We start from the raw sequence: 27,065 nt of genomic DNA, 5'->3' as shown, positions 1-27,065 counted from the left end.
AAAGTCCCCGATGATCTAAAAGCAGCCGTCTGTCTCACTCCCTTCGGGAGAGAGGAGGAAAATAGAAATCGATGGAAACGCTGCTGGAAATGTATAAAGTATCTCCAAAAAGGGCGTCAGTTTCAAATTCTTTTTTTCGATTGTGATAAAAATCCCCGATAGTCTAAATACAGTTTCTTTTGCGCTCTTCCGACCGCCGCGGTTCATCGACGCGAATAGAACTGGGTCAGTGTCCTGCTGTTCTATTTAAATTGGACGAACCCTAAATGAGAATACGGCGCTCGGTCAAGATCAGGGCCGTAGCTGTCGGGCGATGAACATGTCGTCGCGTCTTTCCCAAGCAGCTGATCGAAATCGCACAGCCGGGCAACGTGTTGTGCGCAGCGGAACTAATAATATCGACAATCTAACGCTTAGAACGTTGAATGCCAGTCTCGATCGGCAGATAATGTCAGAGTATGTGTCCAAACTATCGGAGCGATATCGACAATTCTAACGGCTTCGTGCAACGAAAGAATCGAACTTCGGATCGGTCTCGGAAGAGGAGAGATCGTCGAGATCCATTGAGGCCCGGTTTTTACAACTTTAACCTCAGCTTAACTCGTCCTTTGTCTCTTTTTAGCTGTTCTCTTACGCCCGTTTCTACCGATGCAGATTGACTTTGATCTCGGTTCGACTTTCTTTTTATCCTTTGCCAGTTCTAAGAGTTGGAAAACGATGAAATGCAAATAGAACCGAAGTTAAACTACATCGGTAGAAATTGGGCATTGGAAAGAGACAAAGAACGAGCTAAGCTAAGGTTAAGGTGAAACTTTGGAAGACCCGGACCTAAAGGCCTGTGTCCACGAGGCTAGGACACTTGGACAACTTGGACCAAGCTCTTATGGAATAGCTGCAAGTTGAATTGGCTACACATTTCTCGGAACTAGAACTTGGACAAAGTTTTAGCAACGTGGACACAGGCTTTAACTCTCTCTCTCTCTCTTTCAAGTTCTCCAACTCGCGTAGAGGCGAAAGTTCATTTCGATAAACGAGCGCGCGCAAAATTGACGCCAGTAATCGAGAAATGAGCTACGTCAGATGAAGTAAACGCTCGGATGCGAGACGGCCCCGAGATAACAATCGCGAGAGATCTGCGTCTCCGAGGAGCGGGTGAGTCATGCTCGCGAGTTCGTTCCCTTTCGCGGGCAACGTGATCGTCCGCGCGTCGTTCTAACGGATCCGCGCGATCGTCCTCGGCAGCCTGGGACTCGTTAGAGCGCCGCTGACCCGAAATCGTCCCGAGAACGTGCCCAGGAGCCTACGTGACTCGCCTCACGCGAACACTCCGCGCTACACGTCCTCCGGTGAGCGGTTCGCCGAACCGCTGACCTGCGCCGCGGTTGGCACAGATCAACGTCTCCTCTCTGTCGAGGGACATCGAATTTCCATTGAATCGTCAGCTTCGAGGGTCTCGGCAAATAGCTTTCGAATGTACACGTACAGCGTCAACTCTGATGATTCACTCTCGTTAACATCGATACTCGTTGAAGATTAAACGTCACGTAGAAATAGATAGATATTAAACAATCGTTGGTATCAGCCCGGAGTCTATCTACCTGGTCATTGTTTGCGCAGTTATAAAAATAAGTATTTATCTCCGACTTTCTTTGTTCAGTTGATGTACTTGTTGCCGCGCAAAATGTTTCACCTATCGTCCCCGCTCGTTTATATCGAGAATCGCGATCGGTGCTAAATCACACGTGTGTATCGGTCGACTATCGAATATTCGCAGGCTTCGGGTACGACCAGGGTTGGCTGGAAAAATCCAGGGGGTAGAAAACGCCATGGTAAATTCCAGTTTTTACCACCCCGGACTTTGCCCAACGGAATAAATTGGCAAAAATTATAAAAATAACTGGCACTTGATTAAAATATATCTACATAAATATCAGTCATTTTTATAGTCTTTATGAAAAAGATGTTTTGTTTTAAATACAAAATGATATTAATCACTAGTTTAAAGAGAAACCAATACAAGTTTTTTAATTAAACAAAATTCTTTTATTGAAATTAATACATATTTTAAAAACGAGAACCTCGGAGATACAAAATTTTATATTAATTCTTAATTTATGCGGGAAACAATACTCTTCTGCAGCGCTTTCTAAAAGTTTTCTACTCATCTTGTTGTTTTTAACAGGGAAGATCATTTTATACCACTGGCATGGACTTTGTCCAAAAAAATCGTGGAATTTTGCCAACCCCGGGTACGACGGACTTGAAAGCGCCAACTCCGAACGTAATAATTAATAAATTCGCGCTTTGCACGCGCACGAGTACGCTCGGGCACGAAAGAGTTCGCGATCGCCCATTTGCATCTTTATCTCGCTGTCAACGAAAGGATGTTTATTTTAAAGCGCTGATAAGCGGTACGTGCGTGATTATCGACTGCGTGCACGCCCACGGGCGCATGGTGTATTAATCGAAATGACGGTAGACCGTCGAAAATGGGGGACGGTGTCTATTTTTAGCCGTGAGCCCTGCCGCCGACCCTTAATCCGATTGATTCGAGCTACCCAGTGGCGATTCCGCAGACGCGGCACGTGATGGACTCCTTGTCTCTCGGCGACGCGGTGCGATCTTGCGGAGGTTCCCTCGCGACGCGGCTCGCGAGGGACGAATCGAGTTTTCGTGCGCTTGTTCGTCTTAGTGCGTCAGCATGAAAATGTCTCAAAAGTCGTAGAGAAACAAGCGCAGCCACTAGAGCTTGTAAATAACGCGTACGGGCAAATTATACAGGATGGCGCACAAAACCGTATATAATTATTGCAGTCTTTATCGCTCGGGAAACAATGTATCGTTAGACGTTTCTAATTTAATGGTATAAACCACGTCAAACGTTGGGGCAGGTTGAAGCTTCCACTTGCGGTTTGTTATCGATACAACGGGGATCGTTTGCGGGACACCGTTTACGCAAGAAGTGACAAAGCGCCGTGAAGACGTCGTGAAGACTTCAGCTTCGCACATCCTGCGGTTATCGCGATACTCGTGCAGTGTCAACACGTGCAGCCTTGACGAGGCACGTGTCCGCTCATATTGACAACTTACGGCTGGTCAGTGCGACGTTATTTTTTTTCTCTGTCTCTGGCCGGTGGTGCCGTTTCGGCGCTCGGGGCTTTTTCAAATTCTCGACACCTTGATTGCGGAAACGAGAAATCGCGACGTTACGTAACTTTTTTAAATGCGAGAGTCAAACCTTTCATAAACATACGTGCATTCTGCTTCAATTCGATTAATTTGACAACTGTTTGACGGTTGATAACAAGTTGCTTTGTGTTCACGATGTTAGAAATCGGTCCGAGATCTTGATCCGAGAAATACGCAGCCAATCGACTGTAGCTTTTCTGTAAAGGCCTGTGTCCACCATGCTAGAACTTAGTTCAAGAAATGTGTAGTCAATCAACTTGCAGCTTTTATGAAATAGCTGCAAGTTGATTGGCTACGCATTTCTCGGAACTAGAGCTTGAACCCAGCTCTAGCATCGCGGACGCGGGCCTTTAGAAAGAGACAAGGCTATTCACTTTAAAGGCCTGTGTCCACGATGCTACAACTGGATTCAAGCTTTAGTTCCGAGAAACGTGTAGCCAATCAACTTGCAGCTTTTATGAAATAGCTGCAAGTTGATTGACTACACGTTTCTCGGAACTAGAACTTGGACCAAGTTCCTAGCATCGTGGACACAGGCCTTTCTTGGACAGATTTCTAGCGTTGCGAACACAAGGCTTTCGTCAAACGCGACGAAACTATCTTCCGTTCCACGTGATTCCGGACAAACGTCAAGAACATACGGTTACTTTCGTACTTGAGTCGCCTCGGAATGGGCGGCGCGATTGAAAGTAACGTGTCAAGCTTTGATAGCCCAAGGTCGGGTTAATGAAGGTTAAGCGGCAGTTATCGTAAGTTAATTTACGGGGACGCGGGTAATTGGCAGGCCAGTGGTAGCTCGAGACCGAGCGCGAAGTAACAGGATCTCTTTAAAAATTAACCGCGACGCTCTTTAATACGAAACCGCGCCGCCGACTTGGAGCGGCCAGACGCGTGACGTGAGTCAACGGCTTATTAACGCACGTTAATAATCGGCTCGACGCTTGAAACTTTCTGCGTGAAACAATCAGGAGGGAGTCGATGAAGGAAGTCAACGACGGGTATCGTCGTAGACATAGTAAATATAGACTGAGCGTCCCATTGAATAAAGCTGAAGCTCGTGAAGAGAGAGACAGAGAAGATTTAAGAAGACTTTCTTTTTCTGTCTTGACATTGCGACAAGGGAGAATCATGTCTGTGTAGCACTGCGCAGGCACGATTCTTTTCTTTTACGATGGTGTAAGACAGAGAAAGAAAATCTTCTTAAATCTCCTCTCCCTCTCTTTCTCTTTCTCTTTCTTTTCACAAGCTTCAGCTTATTCAATGGGACGCTCAGTCTATATTTACTATGTCTATGGGTATCGTATTGACGATTACATTGGCAAAACGAGACCTCTCTTCCCTCGTGCTCCGAAACTGATCCTCCGAGCGCGGCAGTCGGGGACGTTTCACGCGCGCCTTTTGTTCGCTGCTCGCCGTCGCGTCGGATTTGCGTCTGCCGGGCAATTTGTCTCGCGGATAGAAGCTCCGATTTGTCAGCGCTACCAAACGACGTAATCTGTCCACGTTGATTCGCACGAGATCGCTGCTGATCAAGTAATGGCAATCCCCGAGTCGCTGAATAGGCACTCCGCCGCTTTGATCCCCGACGGCGTCCATCGAAGCCCGGGCGCACAAAGGAGATGAACAACGGCCGCTGCGACGAAGCCGGGAATTTTGCGCCGACGATTAAACGCGAGCGAATTACGCAAGTAAGCGGCGGCGAGTAAACACCGTTCCGCCGCGCGCTCGCGACGCGGATGGACTCGGGCGTTGCGGCGGCGTGTTGCTTGCGAGCCGACGTTTACGAGCTGCAAATTTTAACGCGCGGAATTTTTATGAGACGGCACCGCGCGCGCGAGAAAACGCCCCGGACGGCCGTGACGTGAGAAACAAGCGGTTCCCGCCGCGTGTCGATTGTTTCCTCGCGCAGGACGCGTTATGTAACGCGTATCGGTCAGATCGTAAACGTCATTTTTTTTGCAGGATTAATTGCGCTCCTGGGGCTCGATCGTGAATCTTCTCTTCCAGCGTGAGCTCGTAAAAAGTGAAAAATTTCATTGACGAATTCAACCTTTCACGCTCGAAGAAAGGATTCACGATCAAGCTTCCGGTTTTCATAGTCAGATCTGATATCCAAGCTCGTCGTGAATTTATCTAAAAATGCTGTATGGAACATTTCATTGACTACGGAGTATCTAAAGATGATCCTGAATATAGAGGAAAGTCCCCTATTATGAGATAGTATCCTAATACGAGATAGCGGAGTTTCCACTACATCGATAGGCGTCATCTCTGTTGGTTCCGCTGTGAATTTATTGCTCTTGGAGTGAAATCTGTTTGAATAAAAAAAATTCAGCATTAGGTTGTGTAATAGTTGCGAAAAGAGATTTGGGATTGAATTTGGACGTTGAAAACCTGCTATCTCATATTAGAAGCCTATCCCACAATCGGAGACTTTCATCTACTTTCTAAAAGTCAATCGGTGCATCATTATTCAGTGCTACACTTATAACTGTTTTCAGTGATAATCCACTGATTGACTTTCAGAGTAAACCAACGGCACACGATACTATTTTTTTTTCTACTGGATTGCTTACGAGAACCAATAAGGATGCAGTTTTAGATCGGCTGATTTAAGGCTAAATCCCGATTGGTTCTCGCAGGCAATCCAGTAGGGAAAATATCGTGTACCGTTGGCTTAAGATCTGACTACGAATACCGGTCTCCGATATCGGGAATATCTCGCGTTAGTTTTTTTTTTGGTCGCGACTCATCTTCATAATTGAGGATTCGCAGCTGACAAAATCAAATAGAATAAAGCTAGCGCCGCACTACGCGCAATTCGTGATGCGTCGATTCGTGATTCGCAGTCTTATCATTCGTAATTTGGTATTTGTCGTTTCGTTCGTGTTAACTTGGACAACTTTTAACCTCTGCCTGTTATCACGGGACTTGTATCATAAGTCTACAATTAGTCAATTGTGCTTACTTTCATAATTCTTTGATCTTAGTTTCACTGAGGACGACCCGAAAATGAGTCGAAACGTTTGAACATTGATCAATAAACTCGGTAAAAAGCTACATATTGGATATTTTCGCACGAATACCTACGTTTGGCTCGCATTGGCCCTCTTCCCTCCACCAATTAGTCAAGTTTCAGTATTAGTAAAAAAACCACTATTTTCGTAAAAAAAACCGCTCGGCTAGCGAATCGCTGCGAATGGCAAATTGCGCGCGGCGAATCGGATTTTTCCTCCACACTGTTGACGAATATACGAATCACGAATCGCGCATAGCTTAAGAAAGCCAGTGGTGCGCAGCACGATTTTCAATTCCGTTCGGTAAACAGCGAGCCAAGATTGTCTTAAAGATCTTTGCGTCGGACGACGCGCCTCGCGAACGGTGTCGAATATTTACCGAGTCGACTTTTCCGTTTTCCGACGACCTCGTTCGATCTGACACTGTATTTTACATGGCGTTATCGTGCGCATCTTGCCCAAGCCGGCTGACGAAACGCATCGACGTAACTGTCTGTGCGAAACCGTTTCCACCCGCGAGCCGCCGCGCGCATTGTTTTCCAGTGCCCTTGTTTGCGGTACTCGAGCGGAAAGGTATCGGCGGAAACTCTTTGTCCGCCTAAATTGCGTTTTTCTTTCTGAAAGTACACTTGGACTAGAAAAGTTTCGTAATTGCAAAATGACAGATAATTGTTTTATCCGCGACGGGCAGAACGCTATCGCGTTACTCCCGACGTCGGGGTCGCCTCTGCGATTCTCCTTGGAATAATCTCGGAGGCTTGATACGCGGTTTTAATGCGCTAATACACCGACGCGCGGGATGAATTACAGAGCGACGCGCGCGCGGTAACTATTCATTTTTACAATTCGTGTCCTCGCGGGAATATTAATCACGTATGCCCGGATAGTCGATCGCTCGTTCCGGAGCAAGAGGGTCAATTCTGTATTTTACACTATAGTGAAAACGTTAAAAATGAGCGACTTTACCTCTTTCGAGGAGGACAGTAAAGGCCTGTGTCCACGATGCCAGAACTGGGTTCAAGCTCTAGTTCCGAGAAATGCGTAGCCAATCATACTTGCAGCTTTTATGAAATAGCTGCAAGTTGATTGACTGCGCATTTCTCGGAACTAGAACCTGGACCAAGTTCCAGCACGTCGACACAGGCCTTTAGAAAGAGACAGGGCTACTCACTTTACAGGTCTGCGTCCACGATGCCAGAACTGGGTTCAAGCTCTAGTTCCGAGAAATGCGTAGCCAATCATACTTGCAGCTTTTATGAAATAGCTGCAAGTTGATTGACTGCGCATTTCTCGAAACTAGAACCTGGACCAAGTTCCAGCACGTCGACACAGGCCTTTAGAAAGAGACAGGGCTACTCACTTTAAAGGTCTGCGTCCACGGTGCTAGAACTGGGTTCAAGCTCTAGTTCCGAGAAATGCGTAGCCAATCATACTTGCAGCTTTTATGAAATAGCTACAAGTTGATTGACTGCGCATTTCTCGGAATTAGAACTTGGTCTAAGCTCTAGCATCGTGGACACAGGCCTTTAGAAAGAGGCAAGGCTACTCGCTTTTACAAGGGGTTCATCGCGCCTCGAAAAGTGTACATCTATTGTCGAAAATGGCAATAAACGTCTGCAGTTATTATCTTTATGTCCTACATTGTCTATGTAGATACTTATTTCGTTTAGAACAGTTCGGAATTATGAAACTTTTTGTTAAACGAAACTCATTTTCAGTATTGCCTAAGTTACTTCATTTCAGTATTGCCTAAGTTATTGCCTCGTTAATGCCGTTTATTGCCTAAAATTTGTACCCCTGTTGCCGAATGCGGTTAGACCACTTGCACTTTTAGCATTTTTACCATAATGTTAAGTCCCAGTCTACAATAGGTGATTTTAGCCGTAAGCCCTAAAAAATTGACCAATCACGGTCGAATATTCTTCTTATTTTCGACTGTAATTGCTCAATTTCTTAGGGCTTAGCGCTTAGATCATCTATTGCAGACTAGGACTAAGATACAGAATTGTCTCCAAGGATCGCTCGACAGATCGTACGATTTCCGGAAAGCTCGTGCGCGTCAACGAATTCACTGTTCGATCCCCCACGCATTTACATACGTTTCGCCGACGAGAGACGTTGACCCCGCGTACGGAAAACCAATATGTATAATGGACGTCGCTGTGGGTGACTTTTGCACGAAATTGTTTGGAACAATCTACGGGAGAGAACGCAGTTCTCTCTCCTCTCTTCCGTGGAACACGCGAGTCTCGGGGGCATTTTTGTTTTACCGCTCACGCGCTGCGACGTCGAATCGGGCGAAAGTGCGAACGTGACTCGCGATGGATCACGAATAGGTGAACGAACTCGAAGTGAACCTTATCGCCCGGATGATTTGCGGTGGCTAGAAGAGCGGAAGAGCGGCGGCGGTCATCGCGCAACGCTAACGTTGCACGTGCGTTGCACGTGATGCGCGACGACCCGCGTGAACACCACGACGATTTATCGCGACCGATTATCCCAATCGACGGACCTGCTCTTATCCTCCTTTCGCCCTACCGAGTCTCGGACGATACCTACTTGTGCGTACGCGGTCAAGTTTTTGTCGGTTTGACTTTTAGACAGGGTTGGCAAAATTTCACATTTTTTGGATAATAAAGTTTACGCCAGTGGTAAAAACCGATATTTTCTGGAAACATTCGTCAAAAACTTCTTCTCTAATAAAAATGATAAGATAAGCAAAAAAATATTGTTTTCCGCGTAAACTAAAAATTAATATAAAATTTAGTATCTCCGAAGTTCTCGTTTTAAAAATATGTATTAATTTTAATGAAAGAATTTTTTTTTAATTAAAAAACTTATATTGGTTTCTCTTTAAAATAGTGATTAATATCTATGATTTTATTTAAGGCAAGTATTTAAGGCAAACATCTTTTTTCATAAAGACTATAAAATGATTAATATTTATATAAATATATTTTAATTAAGTATTAGCTATTTTTATAGAAAGCTCGTTTATTCGGCGATTCTACGAAGGAGACTTTACAAGTTTACACTTTGAAAACGAAGGAAAATAAGAAACGCTATGTGCGCAGAGATAGCGCGGTAGTTTCGTAACTATGGAAATAGAGATGCGTTGGAGCGTGGAGTATAAATTCACATCCGTTATGCGATTAGCAAATCTCGTCGCAGCGGCGGTAGATGAACCCGCGAGATTTCGCGGCGATGACATAATTCTCGTTACGATTTGTGTTACTGGAACTTGCAAGCGCGGGCTTTCCATCGCGCCGTTTCGCACACGCGGCTCTCGATGAAGTATTATTTATTGTTGTAACAACGTAAATTCGCATGGAGATAACTATGTAAAATTAATTGGTCTGGCATGTCGACTAATCTCTTTCGCAAGGTCGATGTTACGTAATTTCTGATTTTTTTGTTTAAACGCGCATTTCGGACCAGAAACCGAAAGTTGCGTCAAATCTAAATACAACCTTGTGAAAGAGATGAATCGATATGCCGCGAGTATGTTTTTTTTAATATTATCGGGAATAAGATTTTATAAAACTGCTATTTGAAATTCTTTTAATACTTATTCTGACATGCGTTATATATGTCGTATTAAAATAATTTTTTAAATTTGAGTCGATAATTTTAATAAGCAGTTTTACGAATTCTCCCTGCGAAATGAAGTCATGAACCGCGGGGTGTGAAAAAGAAAGAGGCGTGCACTAAAATATAGATGTATTTTGCGATCCCTATATCGCGCGACTTACAATCGGATTTCTTTTTATTTCCCAATTAAAGCGAAATGTTGGTAGCACGCGCAGTTTACAAAAGGTTTCTCGATGGAAGAAAACGATTAAAATTCTTACATACCTCGTTTAAGTGGCTATGTGAGTAATTAGTATTCTGATTATTCGGCGATATATAGTATAAATAACACCGATGACTCATGCTACTCACTTAATATGCCATTGACGTTACTGCGCATCAGAATTAAGAATCCCATATTCCTGTAATCACTTCCGAATTGAGTTACGAGTCTTTATTATTTCTATAAAGCGAAAGCTCTTTGCATCAAAAGAAAGCGTCTCTATTTCCATAGTTACGAAACTACCGCGCTATCTCTGTGCACATAGCGTTTTACCTTTATTCTCAAAGTAAACTTGTAAGGCCCGGTTTCACCGAACGTCGCTTAACTTTAATCTCAGTTTAATTCATGCCTGTCTCTTTCTAAAGTAACAGTTGGAAAGAGACAAAGAACGTATTAAACTGAGCTTAAAGTTAAGCGACATTGGTGAAACTGGACATAAGTCTCTTTCAGTAGAACCGATGAATAAACGAGCTTTCTATAAACAAGTTTAACTTCTCGCAATTTATCGCGGATATTTCGAGACCGCGCGCTTCAACTTTTTGCCTAGTTTCATCGCGTTAATTATGTCATTATTATTAAGCTGGTTATACTTGTCTTTCAAACATTTCGATTTATACAGGGTGTCCAAGCTAAACGTTGAAAAAGTTATAAATTTTCTCTTGAATGTCTCAAAAAGTATTAGGCAAATTAAAAAATATTTCGGACAAAAGTTGTTCATATTAACTAGTAGAATAAGATAGTATAATAAACAATAGGAGGTTCCATTAATAACTCTTCAAGGTCAAACAAATGGTATATTTTTATGGTCCCCTCGAAACCATGCAACTTTTGTCTGAAACATTTTGTTCTACAATCAAAACTAAAAAAGTTATTTGGGGTGGGACATTAAAATGGGACACCCTGCACATCTGGCAAAGTATAACTAATTGTCAAACTCATAGAACTCAATTTTAATTTTATTAAATACGCGGTAAGAAGATCCGATATTGATTTCGTTTGATTTTTGTAGCGAAATTAACTCGCGTCATTTGTCCCCATCTATTTCGTTACGTATGCTGAGCATTTTGCTGGCATACAATGCAAAGAATTGTCCTGTCGAAACGATCGTTTCGAAGGGTAAATGTATCGCAGTCTTAATTGCATATCGCGTTAACTTACGTAAAACAGGCGAGACCGCCCTTGAAAAAGCGTTATTGCAAACGCATTACGCTCAACTGCGTTTTTTGTTATCCGCTACAGGCCGCGTGAAAAGCGTGAATCACGAACGTCTGCATAAAAAAATATGTATATAAAAATGATTGTGAAATACGGTGCACAAAGAACGCGATAATAACGGTACATGCAAAGGCAGTTTTCTTCAAACGCGCTGATCTCTTAGACGTAATAGTCGCTTTCCAAACCGTCATTTTATTCATTCGCTTCGGAATAATTCAATTTCTTACGTCTTTGACAATTGATACTATTGATACTGCGAGAATCGGGCGCTGTGTCGTTTACGGGAAGCATATGAAGTTTCCCTTCAACTTGACCTCGTGGGGTCACCGTGATCGATTAGCCGTTGGTGCTATTTTTAAAGATGTTACAGTGTGCCGTCGCGTATGTCGTTCAACGACATTCATTCTCCGTGCATTATATATCGAATGTGTCACCATCGGCGCGTTAAAATTTCTAAACACTTTAGGGATATATTAGAACTGGAGTTTAACACTTGAAGTACCGAGCGGTCGTTTCTATTTTTTAGATCAATACTCTATTTATAAAATGTAGGAAATTTTATGGCGTTTCATCAATCAATTGATTGACGAAATTATCCTACCGTTTGTACAAGAAACGGAGTATTGATCTAAAAAGTAGAAATGGTCAGAAGTGACCGCTCGGTACTTCTGCTGTCAACAGGACGTTGAAAATCTTTCAACTACTTGCTTAAAAATGAAAAAAAAGCGACACGTGATGACGTCTCGCTAAACCTTTCGCCGAGGGGGAAAGCGCTAAGGGCATTGTGGTGTACACATTTGCGGTTACTGGGCATAACTAGGCATTTTTTGGGCATTAGGTCTTGCTGGGGCATTATAAAGATAAAATAAGATAGAGTAATGCCCACTGGTGTACAAGATTTTGGTCAGTGGTTTCCCCCTCGCCTTTCGCTAAAGAGACGCGCGCTTCAAGTCCATCAAAAGCTACTTTCAAGAATTACAAAGATGACGGGTCGCTTTTTCCCGGATATCTACCGTAGCCATAGACTTCATTATCTCTGAAAGAAACTCGCAAGTAAAATAGACGAGCGGGTAAATTAATCGGGGGGAAAATTACTGTCGGCCGGCGCGCGCGGTCATCCTCTCGTTTCTCTCGCGAGGTAAAATTTTCCTCGCGTGCGAAAACGCTGCGTTATGATCGCGTGGGGCATCGCGGAGCGGATGCTGCGCGCGGACCATCGGAACTCGCTTTACGTAAGCCCGCGGGATCGCGGCACCGAGCACCGCTCCAGCGTGGAATAACAGATTCCCTTTTTATTTGCGCAGAGTCCTGGGTGGAGCTGGTGCCGGACCCGCCGCTGGCGGCCCGGATAACGCCGACGCCGTTCAGCGTCACCGGCGAACGCGAATACCTGCGACTTCTCAGGGAAGCACAGAGGGATTCCACACACTCGTCCGCGAGGCATTCCCTGGCGTCCTCGCGCCGGGACACCCCGAGGGACAGGTAAGACTTTATCCTCGTTTGTGTCTTTTTCCAGCAAGTTCGCGATCCCGGCGAGGATCGCGCGCTCTTACACCTTAGGAACTTGGTTGCGCTGAGAACTAGAAAGTAAACGATCGCGAAGCGACGTCGCCGAGAAGTTTGGCGAAAGCCGATGTCGATTTGTGCGCAACCGGATTAAGGTTTTACGAGACTCGGTTGAAATCGCGGGCAGTACTAACCGAAGTTCTAATCTTTCCGCGACAGAGCAGCCGAGCGGGGATTCGTAAGGCACTTTGAAACTACGTGTAGGTATAGCCGACTCTTATACTCTCTGGGGTAGTTTGACGGCTCGGCCAACAAAGCCGGCCGTTCAACTGGACACTTGTGTCCACACGAGTGAGGACTCTTGCGAGGGCAAGCGCGCAGTGTCGTACGACGTTGTCTTCCTCCGCTTATCCTGCGCGTATACGACGAGAGATAAAGTCTGCTTCCGTTCCCTTTACCTCTCGGGAAGGGCTTCGCGGTAGGAAAATAAGCGTGAGTCAGAGACGAGGAATGACGACCCGCGCACGTGGAGAACTGCTATTTTTTACGCCGCCTCGTCATCGAGCGCCGGGGCGGCTCGAGGTCGCGTAGATAAAGGCTGAAAAAGGCGAATGATCCGCTGCCTGCGTTTTAATTGCGCTTCGGCGAATCGTAGATCGTAGACGAAACTTTAGATCGGAAATCATGATTAAAAAATAGTTCTTCGTGCTTTTGAATTTTATGAATGCGCGACCGGCTGAAAGCGATCGAACATCCTGTCAATTCTTTTTGTTTACGAGAAATTAGTCTTTTAATTATAATTCGTTCATCTCAAATATAATTAATTACGTAGTATGATTTTTTATAAACATTTCTTCTTTTAGCACAAGATCTAACATTTTTAATTTGCGTTTCTTTTAAAGACGTTACGTTTGTTTCAAAGAGAATTTTAAAAGACCGGTTGAAAGCGATCGAACAATAGAAATTTAAAATATATTGAATCTTTTAAAATATTTCGTGCTATTAGAGTATAGTCCATTCGAAGGAGGGTACCGAGTTTATGAAAAGTGTAGAAGGGTTGATGGGCCTTCGTTTTTGAGAAATTGCAGTTAAAGTAGAGCATGCGACCACGTGTACTATAACTACCGAATTTTGACTTATATAAGTAAGCGAGCACGGTGGGCGCGAAGACTAAGGGCTCTGCACCCCCCGCACTCGCTGCTTGAGGTTTAGTTTTGGTAGCGGGTTCGAATCTCGCTCGATGAAATATTTTTTTTTTATAAAAGCCGTTTTATAATTTAATTTGGTTTTATTATTACCTATAATGTTATATTGTTAAATGGGAACAATACTTTTTACATATAAAATAAAATCTACATAAAATAAAAAATAAGAATTCTTTATTTTTCACTTATTTTGCGTTATAAAAATTGTTTATTAGAAAATTCAGACATTGCTGTACAATTTTGTGGGTGAAAATTAATGTAAGAGCATGTGACATACAATTCACACACCATAAACATTTTATAAAAGAATAATTAGGTTTACAAATAAATTTTGTATTATGAATGTTCGGAGGAAAACATAATTGGTTAACATTATAAAAAATTGTATAGTATATTCATAGTATAAAATGTATTTATAGAACTAATTATTCTTTTATAAAATGTTTATGATATGTGAATTGTGTTTGAAAGAAAATTTTTAAGAGGATTCTTAAATTAAAGGGAACGAATTCTTCTTTCCGTATAATCAAAAATAGAATTTAGTCAATACAATAAATTCGGCTTGATGTATCCTCGTACCATCGAATTGGCATAAACAGCGTACCAAAACAATTTTCAGTCGCAATCTTATCGCAACGACGAAGACGCCACGTGTCGCCGTTGAAAAACAAAGAGCCACAAGTAAATATTTTTACTTTCGACGTTCAGACGGCGAAATTAACACGTGGCTCGTAACACGACTAAAATAGCGTCATTGAGAGACTCGCGCAAATATCTTGGCAGGAGAACAACTAACGCGCCTTTGTACACGCGTCTCGCTGACAAAGGGAGTCCTGAGTCTCGCGTGTCTGTGACTTATGAAAAAATATCAATCGCGGGATTCTCTGAAACGCGGAGAGTTGATTTTTGGTCGAAAACTTTCGCGAGTAGCGGCTTACACGGCGAGAAATACACTCGACATTCGGGCACGTCGCAGCGAGGCGATATTGATCTGTATATGTGTCTGTATTTGTGGGCACGTGTTCTCTATATATTGTTATCTCGAGCGTAAAAGTCACGATCCTGTTATTGACAATACCTGCGCAACAACGAATATCCATTCGAAGACGACGGCGGACGGCGTATGCCGTCTACGCGCCGGCGAGTCATCTAATCCACTTAAGCCTAATCTACAATGTGCTGTCTGTATCTAGAAACATTCTATACAAATGAATCAAGACGCTTAAAAATTTTTGCCGATTGTACGGTGTATAATATAGGGCTTGAGCAGAATATCTGTTTTGTATTCTTAAGATGCAAGACAGTTATCGTGCGTTACTTTAAGATAAAGATTTAAAATATAAAACATTGTCTTAAGAGTACAAGACAGCCATTCTGCTTGGGCCCATACACTAACGAAAGAATTTTTTTTAACCAAGTAAATAGATTTACTTAAAATTATTTTTTTACTGAAAAATATTTCTTCTATTTTTAAATTAAAAATCAAATTTCAATTAAATGCATGTGTTAAGTAAATTAATTGAAATCGTTACGTTTTCTACATTCAAATAAAGATTTCTCGAGATTCGGAATACTATTTATTAAATGAAATAATTGTTTTTGTTAAATAAGAAATCCAAGTTTCTTTTGAAATTTTGAAAATTGAAGTTAATAAGTTATTAGGAGTCACCTAATGAATAATTTTCTTGGGTAAAGTAATATTTTTTTGTATTAAGATATTTTTTTATCGGTGTACAATTTATTCGCTTGCGCAAAATTTTTAAGCGTATTTATTGACTACGAGATATAATGTTTCTAGACGCAAAGAGCACGTTGTAGACTAGGCCTTAACCATCTCGTTCGAGTATTTTGCGTTATCAGTGTTATCACACCGTCGCCGGCGTGTCTTTACGAGCCACGGAAGATTTTGGAGAAGGAAATTAGCGCGAGCCGTTTAAGTGGTTCGGCAAACGACACTGGCACGATGAGCAAACGTTTCAACTTGACATGATAAACTGGCTATTCGTTAAATGACATTTCTAACAAAAAAAATTGTTTTAAACTCGTTCTCGAATAAATTAATAAAGATCGATTAAAAATGAGCAAGGAAAACCGCGAGTTTTGGTTTTGATATTATTTCTTTTGGTCTACTTTTTAATCGTCCACTTTATAATTATACAGATAAATATTTCATGTATAATTTGCATCGAGCGCGATAACCTATTTCTTTTAGCTCACGGGTATTGTCTGGCACGAGCGGAAATATAAATTCACCGCCAAACGGAAAATAATACATATGTGCATAACCGTAGATTTTTTATTATCAATATTTCTGGCAAATTGTTAAAATCGTGTGTGCGTGGATTACTGCGTATATGTGATCCAGGCAGAAACATTACTTTTCTTAGGAGCTCAGGGCTATCCGTTTTTAATCAATCAGTGTCCTTATACGGCACTTAATAATAAACTACATCAGATTACGTAAAATGTGTCATCGAAGGCGAAAGAGCGTAGGATATTAATCACCGTATTCCGATGATTGCAAAGTCAAACATCGCGCGTGCTAATCGAAGAGAGGAAAATTAAAGTAGGAGAGGCGATAACGTGTAACATGCGTGCACTTGATAGTAAATGCGCTTATCGCTCTGAACTCTCCACCGAGATGCACCGATGCGATCGCGATAGCGTCGCTCTTCTGCCGTGATAGCGACGCGACGGTGCGAAGATAACCGCACTGTCGTCGGCTCGGATCAAGGTTTGCGACGCACCGACGGATTACGCATAATGCGCGGCAGCTCGCGAACTTCCAAGACGACATATTATCGCCGGCGACTTTTCGCGCGTCGCCTTATCGCCCGAACCGGAACGAATCGGTAATAAGCGATTTGACACACGTTTCGACAGATTCGTGCGCAAGTCAATCGATAGGAGAATGTGCGGAGAAAATTAAGTGACCAGAAATTATATAATAAAAATAATACGTATATTTTCTATCAGATTTTTCGCGCGTAAATTTCAAGATTTAGTCAGCCGTTTGTGATTCGGATTAAGGTGGGCTCCTGCATAAACAGAAAAAGTAGACAAATTGAAATTGGAGTATGTAGTCGCAATGGAGTTTTAAGGATCGTCTACAATAGATGAAGTAAGCCTGGCGTAAGACGTAAGAGTAGGAGTAAAGAAATTAATCATTTCTATTTCTTACTTCTGCTTCAGCTCTGACGCTTACTCTCGGCGAATTAGAGCGCACTTCGGCCAGTGCTATAAATATTTTTTATAATTATGCCTGTACTTTAGCCTTTGCACTGATAAGTAAAGGTTTTCTTAATTCTTGCTGCTTACTTCCAATGTAGGCGGTCCTTTAAGGCCATTCTACAATTGCGTAAACGTAGTTGTAGGGTTGTAGGAGTAGAAGTAGTAGTAAGTGTTGTATATCAAAGTAACATAATTGAAGTGAATGATTGGTTAATTTTTACGTCCTATGTCGTTGTAGTCGTGAAAGATGAAGTTCAGCCATCTTTTACAACAGGCTTTACAATCGGAATGCTAATTGTGTTGTACAACTGTGTTTTACAACACTGTGCAACCGCTGACAACCACGTTCACGCAATTGTAGAATGGCCTTAAGAAATAAAATTGATTTATTTCCTTACTCCTACTCCTTACTCCAGGCTTACTCCACGCATTTGTAGACGATGCATAAAGGCTATTCTACAATTGCGTAAACGTGGTTGTTAGCGGTTGTACAGTGTTGTAAAACACAGTTTTAAACTAGCATTTCCGATTGTAAAGCCTGTTGTAAAAGATGGCTGAACTTGATCTTTCACGACTACAACGATGTAGGACGTAAAAGCTAACCAATCATTCATTTCAATTACGACGTATCTCACTCTATTGTATATTACTTTGATGTACAACACTTACTACTACTTCTACTCCTACAACCCTACAACTACGTTTACGCAATTGTATAATGGCCTTTAGCCCCAAAGCACCTATACGCTTCTTCGTGCACGAGCTACCTTCATCCCTTGAGTCAATATGAGACATTTTACCTTTGTTTTAACGTATTTACTTACAATCAATGCCGATTGATTCCAACTATGTTATTCGGAGTGTTTTATGGAAAAAAAACCGTTAAAACACATTTTTACCAAATATTTGATTTACTCAACGTTTCGAGCGTCCATAAAAAGAGCGCGCGCGCAATCATCGTAGTTTTATTGTTAGATAAAGTAAATCGCAGCGAAAGATAAATATTGAGTGACGTCGGTTGAATAAGCGAGCGTGAGCATCAGCGTGATCTCCATCGGAGGATCTCGCGACAAGTCACCGCTCGCATGATCCGCAAACGTTTATGGAACGTAACGTGTCGTTTCCTTGAATTTTGCAGTCCGAAGAGCCCGCCGAACAGCCCGAACACGGAACTCTCGACCGAAGATGAACTCAAAGGGGTCTATATAAATTATGGCTGCAACAAGGTCAGTTTCATGCAATCGATTCTTCACCGATCCGCGCCGACTTGGCTATAAGACAGCACGTGTGCGCCGTTTGTTCACGACCGTAGGAAGGCACGTGTGTGCACGCTCATCCTCGTCGTGTCGCGCGTTAAGCTAGCGCCACGCTATGCGCGATTCGTGACTCGTATACAGGATGTTCCACAGTGCTCTGACCACCGTTTACGAGAAGCTAGAGGGGACCAAGACAAACAGAAAAATCCTCTACCGTTTTGCAATTGGAGCAATAGTTATATAGCCAATTGGCAGTAGATCGGGCTAATACGGCGATTTTTTGATGATCAATATCTCTCGACAACTACTGCTTCAATTGCAAAATGGTAGAGGATTTTTCTGTTTGTCTTGGTCCCCTCTACCTTCTCGTGAACGGCGGTCAGAGCACTGCGGAACACTCTGTATTCGTGACTAGTGTGGAGGAAAAATTCGTCGATTCGCCGTGCGCAATTTGCCATTTGCAGTGATTCGGTAGCCGAGCGGTCTTTTGACTAATATTGAAACTTGACTAATTGTAGACTTATAGTCCTGTGATAACGGGTAAAGGTTAAAAGCTGTCCAAGTTAACACGAGCGAAACGACAAATAACAAATTTGCGAATGATAAACTGCGAATCACGAATAATGTGGTAAGTAACAACGAATTATGTCCAACAAATTTCTGCGAATCACGAATTGTGTGTGGCGCTAGCTTTACACGCTCGCAACTACCGGAAGTGCCGCGGGATCGATCGAACCGTTCTGGAAAGCGTGTCGCGATCGCGATCGGGATTTCCCTCGTCTGTCACCGACACTCGTTGCGTATCACACTTTTATCTTTGATACACTTTGTTTCAAATAAAGTAAATAAACGTCGAACGTTATACTCGAAACGAGGACAAAGCTTCAACTGTCGCGCAAAGTTGGCGAAGTCCAATTTGAAGATTATAGTCGCGCTGGGAACGATTTATTATACATATCTCGGCTTTGATTTGAAATCATGCCTCGTGCGAACGCGATATAAATGAATAATTTACATACTTTCTCTCTTTCTCTCTCTCTCACACACCCATCACGAATTTAAACGAATGAATATTCGTCAACCATTTACGTTCTCTCTGAAAATCAATCAGTGGATTATCACTGAAAATGGTGAATAGTCACTGATTTACAGTTATAAATATACCACTGCGATTTTCAGTTGTATACTTATAACTATAAATCAGTGACTGTTTTCAGTGATAATCCACTGATTGATCTTTCGGGAGATACATTGTCAACAAATTTTTTAAGCGTTTGCTTATGTAAAATAGACCGTTTCTAGAAACAAAGAGCACATTGCAGATCAGGTTTAAAGAGACTCAACGATAGTATCAACCAAAACTTAAAAAAAAGACAAGAAGTCAATTCAGCGATAAAACTCGCCTACTGTTCTTTGCCTCGAGGTGCATCTCGTTAGCCTGGTGCTGGAAATTGCAGTGGTATACTTATAACTGTAAATCAGTTCGCCGTTTTCAGTGATAATCCACAGATTGATTTTTAGAGAGTTGATAGTATTTCTGAAAGCAGAGTATCAAAGAGAGAAAATGATTTCCGAAGCGCGAAATTTGTATACGACGCGGGGGAGGAAGTCGAGGCTCTCGCGTTTCGACGATGCGAACGATTTTCATCGAAGCCTGGGCGTCGGACGATAAAAGATGATGCGCCGCCGGGAATGATATCGACTGACACCGAGCCCCTCCGACACACGCGCGGATTCGCCTATAGGAGCGACGCGCAACTGGTTTTATCGAACGGACGGTTTCCTCGTGTACAAGGTCTTCGGATCACTGACTCCATTAGCGCCCGTGCCCCTTGCAGCCGTGAGCCACCGCGAATTACCACGTGTACCGGTCGGCACAGAGCCCAGCGACGTCGCTGCATTCTCATCCCACCTTTCACCCGTGTCCCAGTTACTTGGGGACGAACGAAAATCGCGCGTCACGGCACGCCGTGCCCAGAGGCACGGCTCTAGTTTGCTCTCTCGGTCGCAACGATCATCTTTGACATTGCGCAAGCCGGGCTCTAAATCGCCCGTTCGACAGTGCACGCGATATTTAACAATACTCGTAAGCCGGAGGATGTTACGCGCGCACAATTTAGCTGAGCTATTTTTTTCGCGCAATGCTCAGTTCCTCGAAATTTACCATTTTATCTCGAATTATCATTAAACATTTTTCGAGGCGTGTACAATCGCTGAGGGCATTGTGGTGTACAGATTTCGGGCATCGCTAGGCATTTTTGGGTATCAGTGGGTGTTATTTGGCCTCGCTGAGGCATTATAAAGAATCGCAAAAGACAAAACAAGATAAAATAAGATAAAGTAATGTCCACTGGGCATTAGTAGGCATTGGTGTACATATTTTTGGTCAGTGGTTTACCCCTTGAAATTTTTACATCCATTTTAAGCTAAATATAATTGTTTATTCGTGTTTAAACTCGCAAAAAGTTCAGCGAGATAAATTAAGGATGTATTGGACGTACAAGAAACTTGAACGATAGTTGGAGTCTTATTTGTACTCCTATAAAGGTATTTTTCACTTTACAAATGTTTTTTCCTGCATTATTTGCGATTTTTTTCACTTATGAGCCTAAACTTTTGATAGTGAAAATACCCTGATTTCAACTTAATAACGTCAAATATTTTCAAAACTAAAAACACTATTCAGCAGTGCTGGTAAACAAATGTGATTTCAAAATGCATATCGTGCCGACCGCACGAATATCTCAAGTTATATTTTATTTCTTTAAAACGGTGTAGTAAAAATTATTGAAACTTGGTAGATATTTTCATCTATTCGTATACTAGATGTATAAAAAAATTCAAAACACTGGTATTATTTCTTCTACACTTTTTTAGCTGTTTTATCCGTGAAGATCGGCTCTTTCCATAAGAGTACGTGTAAAATCAGTGTAAATTTAAATAGTTATATCTCGGCAACCGTTTAGTTTTTTACCTTTCTGCAGTACATTAGGAAGACTGAAAGAACAATTTCACAAATTTTGACTGACTTTGTACTATTTTGAAGATAGGTCCATCCGTAATAATTCATGCAGTGACGTTCATTTAAATCGATTCTTGTAACTGCGTAAAATGAAAGGAAATGTCCATGCGGGCGCAGGAAAAAGAGAGTCAGATCGAAAGACTGCCGTGTATGTTGTAACATCTTCGTGTTGTGCATAGACGTTTGAATTATACGGACGAGTTGCGACTAAAGACAATTTACATGCAAATACGACACGAACTATTCATGCGTCAAGTTGACGTGAATTTCGATGACACTCGCGTCGCATCTCTCTCCGCGTTACAATAGATAATTATTGAAATACTTTTTTTTCTCGCGCTCTCGATTTCCCAAGAGATATCGGAAAGTGCGATAAAATCCGCGACATTGTTTCCGCGAGATTGCGATATCCACGCACAATGTCGCGGATATTTGCGGAGGAAGAAGAACGAGCACGATTAGAGAGATGATTTTTCAAGGATTCAGTGCAGCAGTTGCCCGACCCAATTTTCTAGCTTGATGAATTCAATCTTAGAGTTGAATCAATTTTTTTTTCCACGTTCTCAGAGAAGCGACTACGATCCCGGGCAGTTTCTCGTCTCGATTGGAATAGAACTTTTCTCAGCAGAAATTTCCAGGACGGTAATTTTACAATTTTGATATGATTACGGTAATTCTATTAGACAGGTCGAAGGACGTCTTTGTGCCGGGCAGTTTTGCATGAAATCGCACGACGCTTTGTTCTTAAACACGCGTGAGCAGGTTCTCCGAGCATCCTATTTATCCTTTGTGTCGCTTGAGATAGTTCCACAAATTTGATGTTCTCGTAAATCTTTTTTTCTCCCCTGCAACTCCATTTGTCTCTTTTTTTCTTGCGTGTATAAGAATAAAGCGTGGAGCAAACACGTTTTTAGACGATCGCGTTCGTCGACCGGTTTTTGTCGCGCAGGACATTCGTTACAACAATACGCACATTCGTTCGGCTTTTTATCGGTCCGCGTAAAACCGAAGAGACATAAAGATATACGAAACGTTTCATTTGAAAGCGTGGACGATACCGTCGTGCCGCGATAGTTTTTGCAACGGCGAGGGGGAGGGAGGTGTGATCGACAATCGGTAGCCCGCGACGTCTCTCCTGTTTGCGCACCTTTTATCTCCGCGGGGACAAATAGACGCCGTTATCGGGATTAAGTAGCTTCTCGAGACAATACGTAACATCTTCTCCTCGCGAATGACTCGCGCGTAGCCGCGGCGAGGTCGGGACCGACGCGCATTCAGTAAATCGTCGATAGAGCTGGACGCGCGGGGTCTTCGTTGCGCCGCGGATAGGGACGAAAATAGCGACAAAGACTGACTGTATCGCGGGGTATGAGTAACGACGATAACAAGTGCGACCGAGGACCGTGTAAGGTTTTTCTTCCATGAGTCACTCGCCCGCCGCCTTTTGTACCGCGCGAGAAGACACTCGACCGCCACTGAAACGCGCGCGTTGCATATCTCCCGCTCTCTTTCTTTAACGTTCGCGTTTATTTTTTCCCTCTCCTCCTCCCTCCCCCCCCCCCAAATTTATCTCTCCGCGTGACAATTGCACAAATTTACTTCCACTTATCGCCGCGCGTAAATAAAAACGTTTCTGAGAAAAAGATTTTTATCGGCTACGTGCGCAGTTTTCCCCGGTAACGTACGTTCGCCTTTGCGCAAAGACTGTACGTTCGCGGAGATAGCAATTGTTTACCGGCATTCATTAGAATCGCGTATTTACAAACACTTTTAGGAGTGACGCGTTTATTAGCGGGAATCGTCTATAAACATGTTTGCGCACAGCCTAGATGGAAATTTGTACAGCATAGGAAGTGGCTCTTTCCTATTTTCCAATCTCTCTCTCTCTCTCTCTGTCCCTCTGCTCCCCCCCCCGTCTTTGTCTCTGTCTCTCTCGTTGCACAACTTGGAATACATATTTTAATTAATTACACTGCCTCTCACTTTCCTCCCTTTTGCGTTAACTGCCGCACGCATTAGCAGAAAAATGTCACACTTTTATTACACTACCTCGCCATTTTCCAACTTTCATTATTACGTCGGCGATCCGCAGTGTACACCTGCTTTCGCATAAGGTGTGCAAATCCCAAGTGGACAGATCTTAAGCAAACCGGCGGGTATATCGTCTTTTGGATTGCAAAGAAGACCCGTATTCTGCATCTTCTGTCAATAAAAGCGCCTCGAAAAGTGGCTAATAAGCCTTCTGATTGCCCGCAAAGCTTTTATCGATGAAAGAGGATTCGGAACACGGGCCTGAGACAATGTAATTCATCGTTACGCCGGTCAAATGGGATTTGTATCAGTTACCGGGAGTCGCGCCGCGCCTACTGCGACAACAGCCGAGATGAAAAACGGAAAGTCGATCCCGTAAGATTATCCCGTGCCGCACGCAACGGCGATCACGCGATCTCGTAAGCCGATCGACGGCGTATTCCGCTTTTACTCTTCTTCTGGTATCGGCACGCAAACCGGTTAGTTGCGCATTTCAAGTGAACGTATTCGCGCGATCGTGTTAATGCGCCGCGAGCCAGCGGAGGCATTGTATATGCCCGGCGACACATATATCCATATTTATACGTGTTTACGGCTAATCCTGTTTATTTAAATCAGCGCCGCGCAGCGCGGCGTAAAATGCACATGTGATCGAGCGACGCATTAATTAAATCGCATTTAAAGGGATGACGCCGCGCTTTTCCCCGCATTCCGTCCCCGTGCTCGTCCCGGGCGGCATTTGTCGGCGAAACCACCGACGCTAAATGTACGTACTACATCGCCGAACGTTACGGCACAGAATGCAATGCAGTTTCGATCGCGCTGTACGCCGGGGAGCCTGCGGTGGGCGACTCCGTTCCGTGTGGCGTGTACAGTTTCGTAGCGTGGAATGCGCGACGGATATGCGGCGGAACGGACGCGACGGAGGCGGAATTTGCGGCACGAAATCTTATCGTCGTATCGAAATGTAACCGACATCGATTGGATCGTGAGGAAACGGTCCTCGTGTCGATATTTCGCCGAGTGTTGCACGGGGCAGAGAGAAAAACCGCACGTAATCGCGGTAGACGTGTTCGATGAACGTCGCGACTGAATCGGCGAACGCGCGGATTTGATGAATTATTGCGCGGCTGTTCAGAAGAATCGAAGTTGCACTCGCGAGTTTGATTTCAAAACGGACATTCGAAGCGACGAATTCTCGAACGGATCCCGCTCGGAGGCGCGCGTGTACCGGCTCGTTGTTTAAATCCTGGCCGTTTTCGAACGTGGGATTCTTGCGACCTAGGATGATAGTGTGCCCGGCGTTGAAAGGCGTCGGCTTTATTGCAAAACGCTCTCCAAACCGGAGGAAAGCAGCGATTGCGTAATCGGGAGTAACGGATTGTCTTCACGACGCTCTGTCTCTATGACGTAACTTAAACTTTACTCGAACGCCAACCGGTCTCGAATAGCGCGGCGTTCAATGGAGATACGATGCCGCGACGTGCCATTGAATGATGTGGCATTGAGGACCGATCGCGTCACGATGTCGCGGGCGTCACGTCGCGTTCTTTAGCGTCGCGTGGAAATTGATAGTCGCCGCCGCGCATTTCACGCGCCTTGCACGTTGCAATGTCACGGCGGGGTAGACGCGACTGGTGTGTAATGCAATATCTCTCCTTGGAGAGGTTTTTCGCGGAAAATGCGCCGCGTCCTCGACAGGTCGCCTTGGTAATTTAACCCTTTCACGACCACCGACGGGATCTACTTACGAAATTTAAAGCCCGATCTACAATGTGCTCCTTGCGCTTAGAAACAGTCTATTTAATAAATATTGTACGTAAAAAAAAATCGTGCAAATTGATCACGAGACACGGTAGTGTCGACACATTTTTTAAGCGTTTAATCTCGCTATATACGTCTCAGTCATGTAATATCTAATTATATTTCTCGAGATACAATGAGATGTTACACGATTGAGACATGTATAACGAGACGTTTTCCATTTCTCCCAAGATTGACCACAGTTGCGATCGGTAACCCGTCTCTTGTGGTAAAAGATTGGTGCAACCCTCGGTGCAACCACTCTGATTCCCCCTGTATAAAGTAGAATGTTTCTAGAAGCGAAGAGCACATCGCAGATCAGGTTTAAAGGGACTCAACGATTGTATCAACAAAAACTTAAAAACAAAAAGTCAAGTCAGCGAAAGGGTAAAACATCCCCTACCGTTGTTTGCCGCGAGGTGCATCTCGTTAGCCTGGTGCGATGCCCGGAACCGCGCCCGCACCGCGGAACACATTTCCTCGTTCTCCGATACGGATTGCTGCGAGTAGACGCGCGAAAGCGCTCGCGATAGTGGAACGAGGGGGATTCTCGACTATTGTTTTAATGTACTGGTTAATTGCACGGGAAGTATCGCGACCTGCGTTTCCCGTTGCGTCGCGATTAAAACGCAACTTCGAAAGGAGAAAGTGCCCGCGTTCTTTTTGGAAGTTATCCTTTTCAGGAACGGCCTGGAAATACGTAACTCGATGGGGACCAGCTAGCGAGACGGGGAGATTCGCGACGTCTAGCGAACGCAGTTTTGTCTTGCTAAAATATTTTTTCGGCTGTCAAGCCTAATTTACAAAGTGCTCTTTACGTCTAGAACGTTCTATTTCTTGGCCAATAACTACGTTAAGAAATTTGTACAAATTGATAAATTATACATCGTACATTGTCGTCGAAGTTTTTAAGCGTGTCGATTTGCTTCTATAAAATAGAACGTTTCTAGACGCAAAGGGCACATTGTAGATTGGGCTTTAGTCACACACAAAGTTTTCGTATAATCGGTAGAAAAGTGTGGCGTTAGGGTACTATTACAATTTTTGTCGTACGACAAAGTTTTTCAACGCATTGATTTCTGGCTATAAGCTAGAAAATTTCTAGATACTCGAGAACTTTTTTATCCCGCAGCCAATCAACGCGCTTGAAAAATTTGTCGTACGACAAATGTAATAAATCTACAATGTGCTCTTTGCGACTAGAAACAGTTTTGTAGTCAATAAATACGTCTTGTAGTCATAATTATTTTGTAGTCAATAATTTGCACAAACTTTTTTAACGTATTTATTGACTACAAAATATTTATGACTATAACAATTATTTTGTAGTCATACATTTTTGTAGTCAATAAATACGTTTAAAAGATTTGTGCAAAATTTATTACTACAACAATTATTTTGTAGTCATAAATTTTTTGTAGTCAATAAATACGTTTAAAAAGTTTGTGCAAGTTGATAAATTGTATATTGTACATTGTATAATCGTAAAGTAGAATGTTTCTCGATGCAGAAAGCACATTGTAGATCAGGCTTTCGGGTACTGTTACATTTGTCGTACGACAAATTTTTCAAGCGCGTTAATTGGTTACAAGCTATAAAATTTATAAATACTCGAGAACTTTTCTATCCCACAGCCAGTCAATACGTTTGCAAAATTTGTCGTACGACAAATTTTTCAAGCGTATTGATTGGCTGCAGGATAGCAAAATTCTCGAGTATCTAGAAATTTTCTATTCA

The 27,065-nt window shown here is 43.1% G+C and overlaps 1 protein-coding gene across 1 annotated transcript in view; it reads left to right on the top strand.

The window, feature by feature from the left end:
* LOC105564106 (BCL2/adenovirus E1B 19 kDa protein-interacting protein 3) overlaps window positions 1-27,065 on the top strand; it is a 41,598-nt gene that overhangs the window by 5,089 nt on the left and 9,444 nt on the right. The window contains exons 2-3 of the mRNA XM_012016231.1: window positions 12,579-12,756; window positions 18,355-18,442. Of these exons, the coding sequence (XP_011871621.1) occupies window positions 12,579-12,756; window positions 18,355-18,442 (266 nt within the window). The remainder of the gene's footprint in view (window positions 1-12,578; window positions 12,757-18,354; window positions 18,443-27,065) is intronic.

Source organism: Vollenhovia emeryi, unplaced genomic scaffold, assembly GCF_000949405.1.
Source record: "Vollenhovia emeryi isolate VEMERY1.0 unplaced genomic scaffold, V.emery_V1.0 DF939168.1, whole genome shotgun sequence".
NCBI classification, from domain to species: Eukaryota; Metazoa; Arthropoda; class Insecta; order Hymenoptera; family Formicidae; genus Vollenhovia; species Vollenhovia emeryi.
Note: the sequence above shows the minus strand (reverse complement) of the source record. Positions and strands in the feature narration are given on the sequence as shown.